The sequence below is a fragment of the Prionailurus viverrinus genome, chromosome D4 (assembly GCF_022837055.1).
Source record: "Prionailurus viverrinus isolate Anna chromosome D4, UM_Priviv_1.0, whole genome shotgun sequence".
Taxonomy (NCBI): Eukaryota; Metazoa; Chordata; class Mammalia; order Carnivora; family Felidae; genus Prionailurus; species Prionailurus viverrinus.
In genome coordinates, this window is record NC_062573.1 from 15,790,319 (window position 1) to 15,808,548 (window position 18,230).

The following is an 18,230-nucleotide window of genomic DNA, read 5'->3' on the forward strand; positions in this document are numbered from 1 at the left end:
CGCCTGGGTGGCTCAGTCGGTTGGGCGGCCGACTTCAGCTTAGGTCATGATCTCAAGGTTCGTGGGTTTGAACCCTGTGTTGGGCTCTGTGCTAACAGCTCAGAGCCCAGAGCCTGGAGCCTGCTTCGGATTCTGTGTCTCCCCTCTCTCTCTGCCCCTCCCCTGCTCACGTGTCTCTCTGTCTCTCAAAACTGAATAAACATTAAAAAAATAATAAAACAAAAGAATTTTTCTTAGTCATTTCATGATGTCACCTAAAAATATGGTATTTTACAGCTATAATATCACACTAGTGGAGAGAAGCTGCAGTGAGTCACTGAAACTCTTTGGAAGTACAGAGTGTTATGTAGTGGTGACAGTTGATGAACACACCGCCATAGTTTTGCAGGTAAAACTAGACAGTAAGAAATACAAGCCAAATATCTGTGTAATTTATTATTAGCTCTACTATAGAGAGCTTAACTATAATATTAGTGATTTCTTCCAAAACTTTGCAAATGGACCACAAGTACTAAAATCATCACTATACAAAATTACTATTACCAAACTTCTTCAATGCCTTATAATTTTTAACATACTTTAAGAGGACAAAGCAAATACGGAATCTTTAATGTTATATATTGACTATTTTAAAATATATTTATAGAATAATTATAGTGTTGAAAACCTGAAAAATCAAATCCTAGCTACTATGCTTCTTAACAGGTGGTAGTATATTAATCCATGATTAGTGATACGAGATTTCCTCTCAAGTAAGTGGGGGTTACCTATAAGTAAGCTGATTAAAAAAAAAAAAAAGATTCTCGTTAAAAAATCCCTATAGTTTGGAATTTAAGATTTACAAATTCTTGACTGAATCTCCTTGATATGTTTGCTTGATTGGAGTACAAAGAAATTAATTCAGTAGGGTGGGAGTGGGGAGCAGAAACCAAGTTTGATGGTATGGAGTATAAATTAATGGCAGAGATTATGATAACATAAGTCTGATTTAATGAGCAAATGTTAACAATATGGAATTATATGATGGAAACACCAGGCTCTATTAGAGGGTTTCTTGAGAGATACCATGTCTTACATATTTGAAGTTTTTAAAAAACAATTATTTGGGGTAAATACTGTTTAGGAAAACTTTTAATTCAGTTACATAACTTACTGTCAGAGTAAGACATTTCCTGAATCATTCACTCTATAGAATTTAATTGTGTTAAAGGAAAAAGGGAATGATGGGCCATTAGAGAGCAATTCCTGGAAGTCCATTGACTGCTTCCTTCCTTAAGTAATAAGCAATCAGTGCAGATTATCCCATGGGCTTTTAAATGTATTTTATTTTGCCCTTATGAGTAGCCAGATCTCTATCTATAAAGGACCTTGCCTGAATAGGGACACTCTGTAGGTGGCTTTCTTCGTATCTAGGACTTTGGGAGATTCATGAGCTGTCCTTGCTTAAGCTGTCATTCGCTGTTTGACATCTACTACATAATTTTCCCCCTACTACTTCCAGTGTGATTTTAATTTCTCCATAAAATTTTAGGGAGCCCATACTCATGTTTCTTCTCAAGTTATAATTTATATATCATGGATTCTTAAAATAGGGTAACAATAACTTCAAAACAACTGTTCAACCTAGTGAACCTTTTTATTTTATTTATTTTCTGGTAGGACCTAAAAGAATTGAATTGTGAGAAGGCATCGGACAATATCATTATGAGACTGATGGCATTATCATTCCAGTACAGCTATTGTTGGATAATTTTATATACCAAAAAAACATTAAACTCAGAGTAAGTAAACATTTCTTTATCCAAAGTTACATTTATATTTAAGTTATTTGATCCTCTTCTTTGAATAAAAATCGTTATGCAAATTTTCCACTTGCTCATCTAGTTTGCTTTAAGTCAGGGATCCTCCAGGTGGAGGAGCCATGCCCATAGGAATTTGGGATGCCCATAGGAATTAGGATTTGGGAGATGATGTATTTCCCCTAGACGTTCTGTGCAAATCACCCTCCCCTCCTCTACTTCACTAAGAATTGCAGCTTTAAGTGTCATGTTTTATTACTTTTTATTTCTGAACTTGTATGTTAAAAGATGTCATTAAGTCACTCTCTCTAAAATCTTATTAAATATACCAACAAAATAGCATCTTTTGGGGCAGCTGGATGGCTTGGTTGGTTAAGCGTCCGACTCTTGGTTTCAGCTCAGGTCATGAACCCGCGGTTTGTGAGTTTGAGCCCCACATCGGGCTTTGTGCAGACAGTGTGGAACCTGCTTGGAATTCTCTCTGCCCCTCCCCTGCTTGCTCTCTCTGTCTCTCTGTCAAAATAAATACATTAATTTTAAAAAAAATTTTAAATAGCATCTTTCTATACTTTCTGTCATTGATGTGCTTAACTTAAAAATTACAAAAAAAATCCATGCTGAGACACTGGCTTAATTTGTCATTATGTGTCTCTCCTTTCCCTCATCTCTACATTTTATGAACCCACTGCTTCCACTTCCTTTTTTTCTCTGCAGTCTGGCACTTCTTCCTACATCTGTACTCATCTCTGTCTCTCAGGGCAACTCATCATTCATGGCTCTCTCATGATCAGCTCCAAAAATATTTTCATCTTCCACTGCTCTAAAGCGTTTAAGCCTGTTGTCAGTGCCTTCTTACTCGAAGCCCTTCAGTCCTATGATGAGTCAATGTTTTGATCTTCCATCTCTCTAACTACTCTTTCTCTGTCTGTACCTCTTCTTCCTTGTCCCAGTCTTCAGATACATCTGAATTGTCTTCTTTCTTCTATTTGATCCACTGGAAATCTTCCCCACTCCCATGGATTCAGTTACCATCATTCTGCATATAAATTATGATATATACATCTGCAGCTGCAGTCTCTCTTTGAAATTGCTGACATGTATCTCTAATTTTCTGTTAAATATTTCCACCCTCATATTTTATAGGCTCTCAAACTTAACATGTTCCACGGTGAATTTATTATATTCTCTATCCTCTTCAAAACAATATCTCCTCTTTTCTGCCCTTTACCTATTTATGACCATTGCCTTTCTTTTAGTCACCAAGTTTAGAAACCAAATCCTATAGATTTAACCACTGTCTCTTTTTTTTTTTATTAATCCCCTCTCTCCATTTATGTTACCAGCATCTTAGTTCAGATTCTTGTTATTTTATGTGGACTGTTACAATAGACTACCAACTGCTTTCCCACCTCCAGATGGCTCTCAGTGTTACTCTCCATAATCTGTCAGACATCCAATTAATATTCCTAAAACCAGGCTGTTACTGTTTCACTCCGATAAAAAGCCTTCACTGACTTTCCCATTATCTACTGTATACATACATACTATTCACCCAAATATTCAAATTCTTCAGAGTATAATCTCAACTTATATTTTCAGCTTAGTTTTCACTGCTTTCCATTTCAGCTAGAAGGATTTCTCATTGGCTTGCAAATATGGTCCTGGTTTTCCTACTTCTACTTTTGCCAATACATTTCTCTCTTTCTACGATACTCTCTACTTCCTCTAACTATTTCATCTGGTGAAATTGTGCCTATTTTTCAGAAACTATCCCCAAATACCACTTTTTCTATTCAGTCTTTCCTTAATACCCGCCCCCCAACTCACACGTACAAATAGATATTTAGTTGTGACCTCTCCATCCTTTGAACTCCTTAGCTCTTTGTCTTTTCCTCATCTTTGATATTTATCACATTTTGTTTTGTATTATCATTTTAGAGTACTTGCTTTATGGCACCTCATATTGTTTCATATGATAGATGCTTAGTAAATATTCCTTGACTGAATGAATGCATCTTTCCTACTAAATTGAAAACTAGTCTCATTCATTTTTTAAATCTCTACAGTTATCATGCAACACATACCACATCACTCACAGTAGAAGTTTTAAAAATATTTAATTTAGTTATTAGAGAAGGTAGAGACATCTTACCTTATTTGACATGGCCTGTGTGACTTTTTTCTTTATTGACTTTTTGCTTGACTCCATTTTTGTTTATCTACTGTTCTGAGCTCTTTGTATATGATTATTATTAAGTGGAAATAAGTTTAAGTTAGAATATAAGAGTCCAAACTCCCTGGTTCTTATTCCTTTTTCTATTAACAATAACCTTTGGCAAGTCATTTAACCTTGCTTTTCCTTTCTACCAGAATTGAAAAAGAAAAATAATAATTTAGATCTAAAATCTTCATTTTGAATATTAGTAAAGTCTCTGAAGCATTTTAAGCTTGGAACTTGCTTATAAAGCATTAAAGCTTTATCAAGATCTTGGAAGTATTATAGAGATAAAACTGCTTTGAAAAAATTTTTAAGTTGTTTCTAGATTGCTTTCCACATATGTTCTAGAGGTGCAATTGAAGTATAAGCAAAAAAGAGGAGATTCACACTTATTCTTACCCAGATTTTCAGGGAAACAAACCCCACTAATTATGTAATAGCCTGAGATAGTTTTATGTTCGGGATGTGATGAGCTATTTATTCACAATAAGATGTTATTATAAAATGTAATTATTTTCAGACTTCTAGGTATCTCAGCTCTATATTTTTAGATTTATAAAAACATTTAAGAAGTATCTTAATCAACTGACCAAATGAGGAAAATTCAACATACAAAATAAAATTGCTTGAGTTACCTTAGTAGTTCGTATCATTAGTTCCTGCTTGAAAAATGTGTTAGGACTCCTGAGGACTACTCCCAGGTTTGATGATTTGATAAGAAGATTCACAGGACTTGGTGTAGACTTGGACTCATGGCTATGATTTATTATAGTAAATGGTTATAAGGCAAAATCAACGAAGGTAAAAAGTGCATGGAGCAAAATCCAGAAGAAGCTAGAAGGAAGCTTCCAAGAATCCTAGCCTAGTGGAGTCACACAGAATGTGCCTAATTTCCGCAGCAAAGAGTTGTGACAACACTTATAAAATATCATCTGCCAGGGAAACTCACTAGAGACTCAGTGCCCAGGGCTTTTACTAAGGACTGGTCGAGTAGGCACTGTCTGCCTAGCACATACCAAAATTCTAGACTCCAAGAAGGAAAGCAGGTGTTCAGCAGAAACCACATTGTTTGTACTGTTTAGGCACAGTGAGTGACTCTTATTGGTCACTCTTATGAAATAGCTCACCTGAGAAAGAAACTAGCTGGGGAAACAAGAGCCAAGAAATTAAGAGAGCCCTTATCTCAATGATATTGAGACCCTGGATCCGACAGTGTCTTCCCTGGACTTCTTAGTAATATGAGCCAATAAATTTCCTTTTTGCTTCTTAGGGTATTTAAAGTGAATAAAGGTAGTAGAAATATCTATCCAAAGCTTAAGACTCACATCTGATCTGCTTAATAACCATAGAAGAAGAAAAAAAGTAGTTTTTTAAAAAATTGAGATATAATTGACATACCACATTGTGTAAGTTTAAGGTCTACAACATGCTGACTTTATGTATTTATATACTGCAATATGATTACCCATGTAGGGTAATGATCTTTTTAAAAAGCGTTTTTTTCTAACAGTTCAGGAAAAAAGAGCCAGGGAGGATTCTAGTGAGCCTGGCTCTGGTCACATATTCATATCTGAACCTGGTACTTTGGCCAGGGAGATAGAATATTTTAGTTTGTGTCAGTCAGCTAGCCATCCCTGAGTCAGTAAGGGTATGAGTTAAACTCTCCTCAGACACACTCTCAGCATCCCCTAGATTTAACTGGATTGTTAAAGAATGGAGGTGGAGCCATCTTTTCAAAAGAATGCTGAGCCTACCACACTAGCATTACTTTAGCCAGATTATTCTAATAATATGAAATGTCAAAAGGAAATGAACTTCTAATAAGTAGAATCAGACATCAAATGAGTACAAGAATAGTAATATAATCTTTTTTAGGTACCATCTTACAGAAAAGGCACTTCATCATCTAGCACTGATTTATGCAGCTTTGGTTTCATTTGGGCTAAAATCAGAAGAACTGGATGTAAAGGTATTCTTTTCTTACATGTTTGTTTTAATAAACCAAAATTATACTCAAACTCAAGTGCCCAGCTAGTAAACTAAAAAATTCTTAAAAGCCTTTTAACAGTTATTCAAATTAATAAATATTCTTTCCACTTAAACTTCTGTTCTAAAAGCCTTTAATGAATTTAAAGTCATATTTTATCTCTTAATTACTATTTGGCAGGATATGAATAAAAAATATTTGTTGATCAAAAATGTTTTCTTATGAAAGATACACTCTTTTTATCTGCTGTAATCATCTCTAACCAGTGTCTTTTCTTTGTTTTCAATGTCCCACTCTGAAATTTAGACACTTCCCCCAATTCAGGGCTCAGTCCTCTTCAGTTATCACTTTATACTCTTTCCTTAATAAACTCAGACATTCCCACAAATTTAGCTTTCATTTCTGAGTATAATCCTTAAAAATTTCCTGACTTTTCTTTAGATCTGTACCTGTATTCTAGCATTCTACTGGAAATCTTCACATGAATATCCCACAAGTGCCTCAAACTCTGCATTTCCAAAACAAAACTTCTCATTCTCCCCAAACTTAGTTTATGGCATTACTATTGTAACCTACTCAGTAGTAGGTTACTATTGTAACATAATCAGTCTTTAGAACATGTCCCTCTATCCTACTCCTGCTATTTCCCAAATTCAGGCCTTTGGAGTTTTAAGCAACTTCCTGACTAATGTCCTTATTTCTAGTTCTACTCCAGTGTATCATATATATTGACATCACTTATATTTCTGAAATACAGCTGTGAATATTTCACTTCCTGGGCTGTAAGCTCCTGAAGGAAAGGAAACATGTTTACTTGTTTTCATATTCCTGGCACCCAGCACAGTGCCAAGTACGTAGTAGACTCTTAATAAATAGTTGTTGTTACGTTGAATTTTCTTGCTCACAAGACCTTCCATAGCTTCCTACTTTATTGAAAGAGAGATCAAATTCAGCTGGTTTCAAATTTCACAATTTGGCCCCTAGTAATCCTTCCTTTAGCATCATTCTACTCACCATTTCCTGAATATGACCACACTATCACCTTTAAGCCATTGCACTAACATATCATCCCAGCCTGTCTCTTCCTTCCCCCTAACCACCAGCCTTCATAGTTCTGTCTGTTTTTGCCTGGCTCAAACACTACCTCGTTTAAGAAATGTGCCCAGTTACACGGCTCAGGTTATGATCTCATGGTTTGAGGGTTTGTGCCCGTCAGGCTTTGCATTGACAGTGCAGAGCCTGCTTGAGATTCTCTCTCTCCATTCTCTCTGCCCCTCCCCCGCTCGTGCTGTCTCTGTCTCTCTTAAAATAAATAAACTTTAAAAAAATGTTCCCCAGTTATACCCTCTCAGGATAAATCTCTCCTCCCATTCTCCCAGGAGCACTTTATGCCTTTATTATAGTATAAGGTATTCATTCATGTACCTTCCACCCTGGAGGGTAAAAACTAGGCCCTTTTTCTTTGTAAAATGTATAACATCTAGCACATTACTTTATAAACAGTAAAAATATTCAACAAACATCTACTAAATAAAATTAAATCAAAACACATTAAAATATGTCACCAATACTCAAGTCTCCCATTCTTCTGACTTAATAACATTATTACATAAAAGGGGCTCCCTAGACTCATATTATTTTAGAATATATTGTTGCTTTACCTCACTGTATTTAGTAGTATAGTTTTTGGCTTTTTAGAGCACATCAGTTATGGGTTTCAAAAATTTTTTTTCAGGCATCTGAAGAGCCTAGCCATAAAAGAAACATGAGGAAGTTTAAGTACATTTTCTTAAACTAAAAGAATATACTGCTATTAGTGTTAGGCTATGTTTTATTCTAATGTCAAAAAAAGGTCTATGTCTTTTTGAACTCATTTTGCAGAAAAATGCATAGATAAACACATATGCAAAATTTTGAAAACAGTGTTAGGGGGTTTCTGAATCTCTCAAAGCCTAGCCATGAGCTCCAGAATCCTTGCTCTAATAAATTAAGGTAATATTCATTATCATCACCATAAAATTGTGCCTTTATACATTTATATAAATGTGTCAAATCTTCTCAAAACATCCAAAACTGAAATAAAATTAATTTCGAATCAAACAGTGTTGTTTCTATACACTCTATATGTACTTAATACAGTTTAAAGAAAATCCTTCTTTAGAATACATGTATCCCTACAGGTATGTATTAACAGTCTTGTATTTGTTACTCTTCTTGTGAAATAAAAAATTGTCATAATGATTTTATAAGGTTTCTACAGTCTCTATTTCTTGAATTTTCACTACAGGACAGGGTGTTTTTATTTCTAAGATATGACTGTTTAGGGCAGTATTCTCTATCCACATTAAACTGCTAACCCATGGACTATACTTCCTTCAACTGAATCTAAAAGATGAAGGTAAAAATAGAACTGAAAGCAGAAGAAAAAGGCTGGCATTTCGAAAGAGAAGGGCCTGGAGGAAAACACAACTGAAAGACAGGAAGTAGGAAATATTAAGAAACTTTTTTTAAAGTTTAGTACACAGAGCATAGTATCAAATAAGCCAATATTGGGTGAACAATTCCCAAAATACTCTAAATCAAAACTTTTTTTCTTTTCAAATACACATCAACTTCATCTGTAAATATCCTTTTTTAAAAAAGTATTTGAAAAAGCTTGCAGTATATTTTTAAAATTCTTATTTTTGGTAACTATTAGAGTTAACTTGGAAAAGCAAAATATTAAATATTATTAATGATAATCTAAATTGCTTTGCTTCTAACATAGGTGAAATATAAAACCAAATATGTTATTTTAACAAATTATTAATAAATGCCAAATGGAAGTAAAGAAATTTAGTTCCAAAAATTGGAAAACTATAAAGATACCACATTTAAAGAAGGGAAGAAAATTGCTTAGACTCACAAAATATGCTGGATTTCACATAGATACTTTAATAAGTTATATCTAAAATTATATTCAAAGGTTAAAATCAGGGCTTTTTTCTTCTAATTACAAACAGTTTTTGCAAGATATATTTTGCTCCCTAATATTTCCTATAATCTAACATATAGAAAATATATTTTAGCTTGTACTTGCCCCAGGAGTGGAAGAGGCTGCACTGATAGTTCGACAAATTGCTGATCACAGTTTAATGACCTCGAAGAGAGATCCTTATGAATGGTTGGATAAATCCTGGCTTGAAGTTTCACCATCTAAGGTTCATCCCCTAAATGTGTAAATTAGATATTTGCAAAGCAAGTATAGATACATATACTTGAATTCTCTTTTTGGTTGCATATTTTTGTCCTATAATGTTTGCATAAGCATATAGAACAGTAACCATAATGTACAGTATTTATTTAGATCATTTTCCAGAATCATGGGTATTTTGCAACTTGACAGAAGTATTTTAATGAACTTTTAATGCCTAATATTTTTAAAACATAACTTTTTCTAATTCATAAATTTATACATTTAAGAGTGGTAAATATGATAATAGCAAAATTCCATCATTGCCTTTGTCAGTAATTAAGTTACATAATCAAAACTGAAAGTAGAGTTGTAAAATATTCATAAGATTGAATAGTAACTTTTTAGAAATTCCTTCAGGTTAAGCATAATGTCTAAGTTCTCATACCAACCTTATATCTCAGTTTCCTTTATTTTTTTAATATATTCAAATCATGAAACCATAAAAAAAGAATAATAGAGCTTTTTATTTACTAACATGGAATGACCTTTAAGCTATATTAAATGAAAAATGAAGTTGTGGCATACAGTTTGTATCCTACCACTTGAACAAGGGGAAATTAATATTTATATGTGTTTGTAAGTAAATAAAATATCTCTGGAAGAGATCATGATAATGCTATCAAGAAATGATAACATTAGTTATCTCCAGACAGGAAAACTGGGGTAATGGGGGGCAGGAAGATGAGAGTTTTTACTGCACACCTTTTTTGATAAGTTTATTTATATATTTTTCGAGAGAGACAGAGGGCACAAGTGAGGGAGGGGCAGAGAGAGAGAGGGAGACACAGAATCTGAAGCAGGCTCCAGGCTCTGAACTGACAGCAGAGAGTTGGACATGGGGCTCGAACCCACAAACCATGAGATCATGATTTGAGCCACAGTCAGACGCTTAACTGATTGAGCCACCCAGGCACCCCTACTGCACATCTTTTAGTACCCTTTGAATTTTGAACCATGTGCCTATTTTGCCTATTCAAAAAATAAAATTATAAAGCAAATAAATATTCGTGTATTCATATACATTAAAAAATATTCATGTATATTAAATCACAGAATTTTTATATGCCTAAGCAAAACATAGTACTATTGGCAAGTATGGGTATAATTAATTATGGGATGTATATGTCTGCAGTTTCCCTATTACCAAGGCATGTCTAATCTACTCACATGTCTGTCATTTGATTTTATCAAAGAGGGTGCAAAAAGCCAGTATATCCCAGAAAGAAGAGGGAATATGACAATAATAAAAGATGGCTGCTATATTTCTAGATTATTATGAGATCTCTCTGGAACACATTTTTAGGCCATCAAGGTCAGTTCTGGTTGATAGAAGTTCTTCCTCTATTCTTCACAGCAAGGCTTTCCTGAAACTACAACATCTGTTAGATATCATAAACATGGTTCATCTTAAATCAAATAGTGATAGTAACATATGGCCTACAAAGGATGAGCTAAAGAAATCTTGAGGTACTAAAGTCCCTGAAAATGTTTTCATTAGACAATTTACCATTAGAGGGGTGCCAGGGTGGCTCAGTCAGTTAAGCACTGGACTCTTTGGCTTAGGTCATGATCTCACGGTTCATGCTTGAGAATCTCTCTCCTTTCTTTCTGCCCTTCCCCAGCTCGTGCTCTCACTCTCAAGATAAACATTTTTTGAAAAAAGAAAAGAAAATCTACCATTATATAATACAATTGTCATTTGAAGGAGATGAACTGTAACAAGTTTTTTGGATGAATGATTGACATGAATGAACTTTAAGATCTTTCCCAAATCTGAGAGCATATGAATCTTTTTTTCAAATATTTTCATTTATTTTTGAGGGGGAGGGGAAGGGCAGAGAGAGAGGGAGACAGTGGATCCAAAGTGGGCTCCATGCACAAAGCAGGCATCATGCTGTCTCCATCAGCAGAGAGCCTGATGCTAGGCTCGAACTCATGAACCACGAGATCATGACCTGAGCTGAAGTCAGATGCTCAACCTACTGAGCCACCCAAGTGCCCCTGAGAGCATATGAACTCTAACTGACAAAGAAGTTTCTTTCCCTACTAGCCATATTTTTTCCCCAGCATCTCAAATTGAGTGGTAGGTGCAATGACAAAAATTTTAATCTTCTAGATTGAGCAGAATAAAATGGGTTATTTTCAAAGGACCAGTGGCTGATTTTTCCTTTAAACTCTTTTCTAGGAAGAAATGTACTTACTTGACTTTCCATGTATTAACCCATTGGTGGCTCAGCTCATGTTAAATAAAGGACCATCACTGCACTGGATATTATTAGCAACTCTTTGTCAGCTTCAGGAACTTTTACCTGAAGTTCCAGGAAAAGTCTTAAAGGTTAGTTATTTGAATTCCATATTCTTATATGAATGTATTTCCTTTCCATTTGAGTATTGATTTTTGCCATAAACATTTTCAAAATGGAGGTATCCAAGTTTAATTGTTTTGGACTTCACATATTGACAAAGAAATTATGTACTTGAGGGGCACCTGGGTGGCCCAGTCAGTTAAGCCTCTGACTTAGGCTCAGGTCATAATCTCGTGGTTCACGAGTTTGAGCCCTTCATCTGTGCTGGCAGCTCAGAGCCTGGCGCCTGCTTCAGATTCTGTGTCTCCCTCTCTCTCTGCCTCTCCCCCACTTGCACACACTCTCTCCCTCTCAAAAATAAATTTAAAAAACTTAAAAAAAATAATTTACTTGAACTAAATTTCTTAGAATTCTCATTGACTGTCAATCACATTATATATTTAAACCTATCTTATATAGATAATTCAGTACAGTCCATTTATCACACTTTAAATTATTTTGAAATGTTATTGTGCCCACTAATATGCAGTCACATACTCTATTCATATGTGTTTACATGATCTCTTCCAAACAATCCTGATGCCCTTCATTATAGTAGTAAAGAGAACTTTAACTTTAGCCTTATTGTAAAAACTCTAATTTTTTATCAAGCAAATGACATTCATGTATAATTTGTGTAACTAAAAATTCTATTACAAGTGATTAGAAAAGAAATACAAATCATAAGTTTTTCTTTTAATGGAGCCTAATTATGTTATGTTCTTATTACATGGATCACTGTAATACCCTACTTATTTATATTTTGCTTTCTTTCCATATAGATAAGTGCTATTATTTATATTTACTTGACTGATGTGTATATTGTATTTGTATTACATTAATTTAAAAAAATTTTTTAGCATTTTTGTAGCATCACTTCCTTATTCAAGATTAGTTCTTCTTCCATAACAAAATCACCTCAAATTCCATCACCTCGGGAAAACAGGAATCAGGCTAGTACCATTACCTCCCAGAGTTCAGCTTCTGGCTCTTCAAACTCTGTCTTTCAAGAATATAATGAATACCAGAAATCAGACATAGGAGCCACAGTGCACAAAGACACAAACATCACTTCAAACTATAACTCTTCCCTTACGCAACTCAGAGAAATGCCATGCATTTTATCACCTGTGACTTCTTATAATCAGGCCAGCTACCAGAAAGACTCCAGTTGTAATCCTAATATAGTACATAATCCTTTCCTAATTAATATAGGATCAAGGAACATGGCTGGTAACTCCTTTCAAAACTGGAATGATTCAGAGTCAGATGTTTTTTCTTTGGATCTAACACAAATGAACTGTGAAAATATAATATCACCAATTGACACTCAGAAGAGAGTTGCCCCTAATTTTATAAATAATCAGAAAAAGGGAACACATGTTGCAAAAGGACCTATAAATAAAGAAGTATGTACCCCTAACTTTTCACTGGAAGGCTCTCAATCTCCTCTTCCCTGGAACTTCAAGAAGAATGTATGGGAACAACAGAATCACTCATTCAACTTAGAATATGGTGAAAAGCAGACTACATGTGACAAATGGTACTCTCAGAAAGATAATTTATTCACTACTCAGCAGAAATGTCTTTCGGATGAGGTAGAAAGCTTCCTTCATCAAAGTTCAAATGCTGGGACTAAAAAGACTTTCTGGAGAGAATTACCATCTGTCCCCAGTATGGATTTATTTTGCGCTTCTGATCCTAATGTAAATCAAAAAGAATTCAGCAGTCTTTATTTCCACCAAAGAGCCGGGAAATGTTTAGGACAGAAAAGGCACTCTGAATCTTCATCTAACTCAGGAGACAAAAAATCATTACCAGGTAACACTATCTAAAATTAATAAAACTACTGGCAGACGCAATTTTAAAAGATAGAACCATCTCTAAACTAAAAAAAGAATTTTTGTTTGTTTGAATTACTATACTTAAAAATCTTCACTAGGGGCACCTGGGTGGCTCAGTTGGTTGGGCGTCTGACTTTGGCTCGGGTCATGATCTTGCAGTTCGTGGGTTTGAGCCCCACATCGGGCTCTGTGCTGGCAGCTCGGAGCCTGAAGCCTGCTTCGGATTCTGTCTCTCTCTCTCTCTCTCTCTCTCTCTCTTTCTCTGCCCCTCCCCTGCTCATGCTCTGTTTCTCTCTCTCTCTCTCTCTCAAAAATGAATAAACTTAAAAAAAATTTTTTTTAAATCTTCACTAACTTTGGGGTCAAAAAGAAAATCAAAAGTCTAACTATAGACATCTAAGCAAATAAATGTAAACAAAATATGTCAAATTCTTGTAGCTTTAGATGAACTAAGCATTAAGGGCGCCTGGGTGGCTCAGCTCGTTAAGCGTCTGACTTCGGCTCAGGTCATGATCTCATGGTTTGTGAGTTCAAGCCCTGTGTGGCACTGTCACTACAGAGCCTGCATAGGTTTCTCTCTCTCTCCCTGTCTCTGCCCCTCCCCCAATCACTCATTCTTTCAAAATAAATAAATAAATTTGAAAAAAAAAAAGTTAAAATAAATTGCAGTGATGACTTGAGGCTGTCAATCCTGAGTGCAATCACTGATAGAAAATAATAAAAGAGTACCTCCCAACTTGTATAGTGGACCCTTGAACAACACAGGTTTGAACTGCATGGGTCCACTTACACATGGATTTTTTTGATAAATACAGTATGGTACTGTAAATGTAGTTTTTCTTCCTTTGATTTTCTTAATATTTTCTTTTCTCTAGCTTATTTGATTTTAAGAATACAGTATATAATACATATAACTTACAAAATGTGTGTTAATTGACTATGTTATCAGTAAGGCTTCTGGTCAACAGTAGATTATTAGTAGTTAAGTTTTGGGGGAGTCAAAAGTTATAGATTTTGGGGGCACCTGGCTGGTTCAGTCAGTAGAGCATGTGACTCTTGATCTCACAGTCATGAGTTTGGGCCCCACATCAGGTACAGAGATTAGGTTTTTTAAAAAGTTACAGGGACTCCTGGGTGGTTGAGCATCAGTCAGTTGAGCATCTGACTCTTGATTTCAGCTCAGGTCATGATCCCAGGGTTGTAGAAGCGAGTATGGAGCCTGCTTAAGATTCTCTCTCTCTCCCTCTGCTCTGCCCCTCTCCCCTGCTTATGCTCTCTCTCTCTCTCTCTGAAATAAATTGAAAAAATAAAGTATTTAAAAAGTTATGTATTGAATTTGGGGGAGGGGTCTGGGAGCAGTCAGCCTCCCTAACACCCACATTGTTCAAGGGTCAACTGTATAAGCCTCAGGATTCACAAAACTTGGAGTTGGTCCTGTTTAATAGTCATAATTTGTTTTGTTCCTGATTTTATTTTATTTTATTTTTAATTTTTTTTTCAACGTTTTATTTTATTTTTGGGACAGAGAGAGACAGAGCATGAACGGGGGAGGGGCAGAGAGAGAGGGAGACACAGAATCAGAAACAGGCTCCAGGCTCTGAGCCATCAGCCCAGAGCCCGACGCGGGGCTCGAACTCATGGACCGCGAGATCGTGACCTGGCTGAAGTCGGACGCTTAACCGACTGCGCCACCCAGGCGCCCCTGTTCCTGATTTTAATGAGAAGTATTATCTCCCAAATTTTGTAAGAACTTTTGTGAGGAACAGATGCTGAATTTTATCCAAACATTTTTGGCACCTAGTGGGGAAAATCACACATGTTTTCTCCATTGACCCATTAATGTCAATGATTATATTAACAGGTTTACTAATATTAAATAATAATTGTCATTCTGTGATAAACTTAAATGGCTTTTGAAGAGTGATTCTTTTAATATGCTGTTGAATATGGTTGCTAATATTTTTTTCATTATCTACATTCAAAATGCAATTAACCTGTTGTGTTCTTTATTTGTGCTGTCACATTCTGACATGAACTTTATTCCAGCTTCATAAATGAACTGAATGAAAATTCCATTTTTTTTTCCATCCTGGACCAAATCAAGTATGTGAATTACTATATGTTCTTAAACATAGGGTATCCCAGTGTATAAGATAATCCTCCCATTTTCTCAGTGAGATCTTAGAAATTATTTCTAATAACTTTTTTTAATGTTTTAAATGTTTTAATGAGAGAGAGAGAGAGAGAGAGAGAGAAATAGCAGGGGGGCAGAGAGAGAGGGAAACACAGAATCTGAAGCAGGCTCCAGGCTCTGAGCTGTCAGCACAGAGCCTGATGCTGGGCTTGAACTGGTGAACTGTGAGATCATGACCTCAACCTAAGCTGGATGCTTAACTGACTGAGGCACCCAGGCACCCCTCTAATAACTTTAATATTTAAACTTTTAGGGATATGGATGGAATAGTAAAATGTCTACCTACATTTTAATTCCTTAACTTAGTTATAAATATATTTTCCAATCATATATTAAATAAATAATGGCTTAGAAATATTTTTTTCCACTTTCAAATTTCTTCCAAAAAATAATTTTATTCAAACAGGTCACATGAATCTTTGATACTAGTATCATTAACACTATGGAAACTTTTGACTTTTTACTGTGGTTTCCCATAGCACATCATTACCTTCCACTGTTTAAGATGCAACACTTTTAGAATTGATGTTAATGCAGCCCTAGACAATTTATCCAAAGCCATTGGCATAACCTCAAGATAATGTTCTATTTGTCTTATATTACAGATGTGTATTTGTGACCTCTATGATACAATTACCTACTACATTGCTTTTTAAATATGCTTATAATGGCATCCAAATCTTGTAATTATGAGATTATATCCCCAGGAATAATTACCAAAACAGTTTTAAATATTTTAGCCTACTTTTTTACTGATTTAATCAATCAGCCTCTGTAAGTATCCAAATCTAGGATATTTCAGGCTAATGTGTCATATTTAATACAGTCATAGAAGGTGAGTCCATACATGATCACCACCTATCACATATCAGACCTCAGGATAAATTCTACAACATTACAGATTTGAGTTAAAGAACAGGCTTATGCTTCAGATTCTGTGTCTCCCTCTCTCTCTGACCCTCCCTCGTTCATGCTCTGTCTCTCCCTGTCTCAAAAATAAATAAACATTAAAAAATTAAAAAAAAAAAAAAGAACAGGCTTAATGAGTGAAAACTTAAATGAAGGAGTCTTAAATCCAGGGAGATTTAATGATTTGTGCAAAGCATGAGTATACAATATGTATACATGGCACTAATCAGTATTGGGCCATTAGGTACAGGTGCAGTTATGCTAAAAATGTAATTTTTATAGTCATTTTATCTCAGTTTGGAAATTTTAACACTTTGTAGATAGATGAAGAGATAGGATGCACTTGAATAACTGGAAAAAATAGCTATGTCAGAAATAAAATGGTTTTCCTTTTTCTCCTTTTAACAGATCTCATGTGTTCACAACTACCACAATTCAAAAAACGACGTCTAGTGTATGAAAAAGTCCCTGGTAGAGTTGATGGACAAACTCGTCTGAGGTTTTTTTGAAAGAAAGGACAGTGTTCTGTGCCACATTCCTTTGTTTTTGATGAAAATCCAGTAACAAAATGATAGATTTGCTCATTTATTAAAGAAAATTCTGTCGTTAGATGTTCTTGGTGTTATCCATATTAAAATTTCAAAATATATATTCTGCCCTATAGTTTACATCTTTGTAAGTAAAATATTCTAATTAGCATAATTGTCATAACATCCAAATATCTTCCAGATTCACCCGAACATTGCAAAGCTTTTTTTTAGAGCAATAGTTACAACATATATTTTTAGAACAATAGCAATATATACATTTCAGTATATATATATATATAAAAGGGATATTTAGTTGTCTTCTGAAAGCCATGCTGCTTCCCACCTTTCTTCCAGCAAGCCTTTTTAATTTTTTTTTATTTTTTAATGTTCATTTATTTTTTTGAGATAGAGACAGAGTGTGAGCGGGGGAGGGGCAGAGAGAGGGAGACACAGAATCCAAAGCAGGCTCCAGGCTCTGAGCTGTTAGCACAGAGCCCGACGCGGGGCTCGAACCCACAAACCATGAGATCATGACACCGGCTAAGCCACCCAGGCGCCCTTCTTCCAGCAAGCCTTTTTTAAATGAGCCTCCATCTCAGTCTGACCCTTTAGGTCAAGAAGTTAAGATCACCAGAGTTGACCCTACATCACCAAGAAAGGGCAAAGTTAATGTTAGAGAACTTCCTATTTAAAGTGTTACCTTCAGGGGCACCTGGATCGCTGGGTGGGTTAAGTGGCCAACTTCAGCTCAGGTCATGATCTCATGTGAGTTGGAGCCCCGAATTGTGCTCTCTGCTGTCATCACAGAGCCCACTTCAGATCCTCTGTCCCTCTTTCCCTCTGCTCCCTCCCTGCTCATGCTCACTCTCCTTCTCAAAAATAAACATTAAAACAAATTTTTTAAAATAAATAAATGGTTGCCTTCATAAACAAAAATTTAAAACAAATTACTAAGAAAATATTTGCTACCTACATAATAAAAAAAAGATTTACATTCCTAATATTCAAAGAATCCTACAAATTAATAGGAAAAAAGACAACCTAATAGAAGTGTGGGTAAAATATATGAATAGATATTACACAGAAGAAACAAAAATAACCAATAAACATTTGAAACAATATGTAGCTTCATTACTGATTAGGCAAATGCAAAGGAAAACAGAACACCT

General features: G+C 35.2%; 1 protein-coding gene across 6 annotated transcripts in view; it reads left to right on the top strand.

Annotated features, from left to right (window-relative positions):
- SHOC1 (shortage in chiasmata 1) overlaps positions 1-17,144 on the top strand; it is an 87,086-nt gene extending 69,942 nt beyond the window's left edge. For all 6 annotated transcript variants that reach the window (XM_047831387.1, XM_047831389.1, XM_047831390.1 and 3 more), the window contains 7 exons: positions 277-388; positions 1,660-1,781; positions 5,893-5,986; positions 9,073-9,204; positions 11,425-11,574; positions 12,445-13,405; positions 16,940-17,144. In XM_047831387.1, the coding sequence (XP_047687343.1) occupies positions 277-388; positions 1,660-1,781; positions 5,893-5,986; positions 9,073-9,204; positions 11,425-11,574; positions 12,445-13,405; positions 16,940-17,040 (1,672 nt within the window). In that variant the 3' untranslated portion in view covers positions 17,041-17,144. The remainder of the gene's footprint in view (positions 1-276; positions 389-1,659; positions 1,782-5,892; positions 5,987-9,072; positions 9,205-11,424; positions 11,575-12,444; positions 13,406-16,939) is intronic.
- The last annotated feature ends 1,086 nt before the right edge of the window (positions 17,145-18,230 follow it).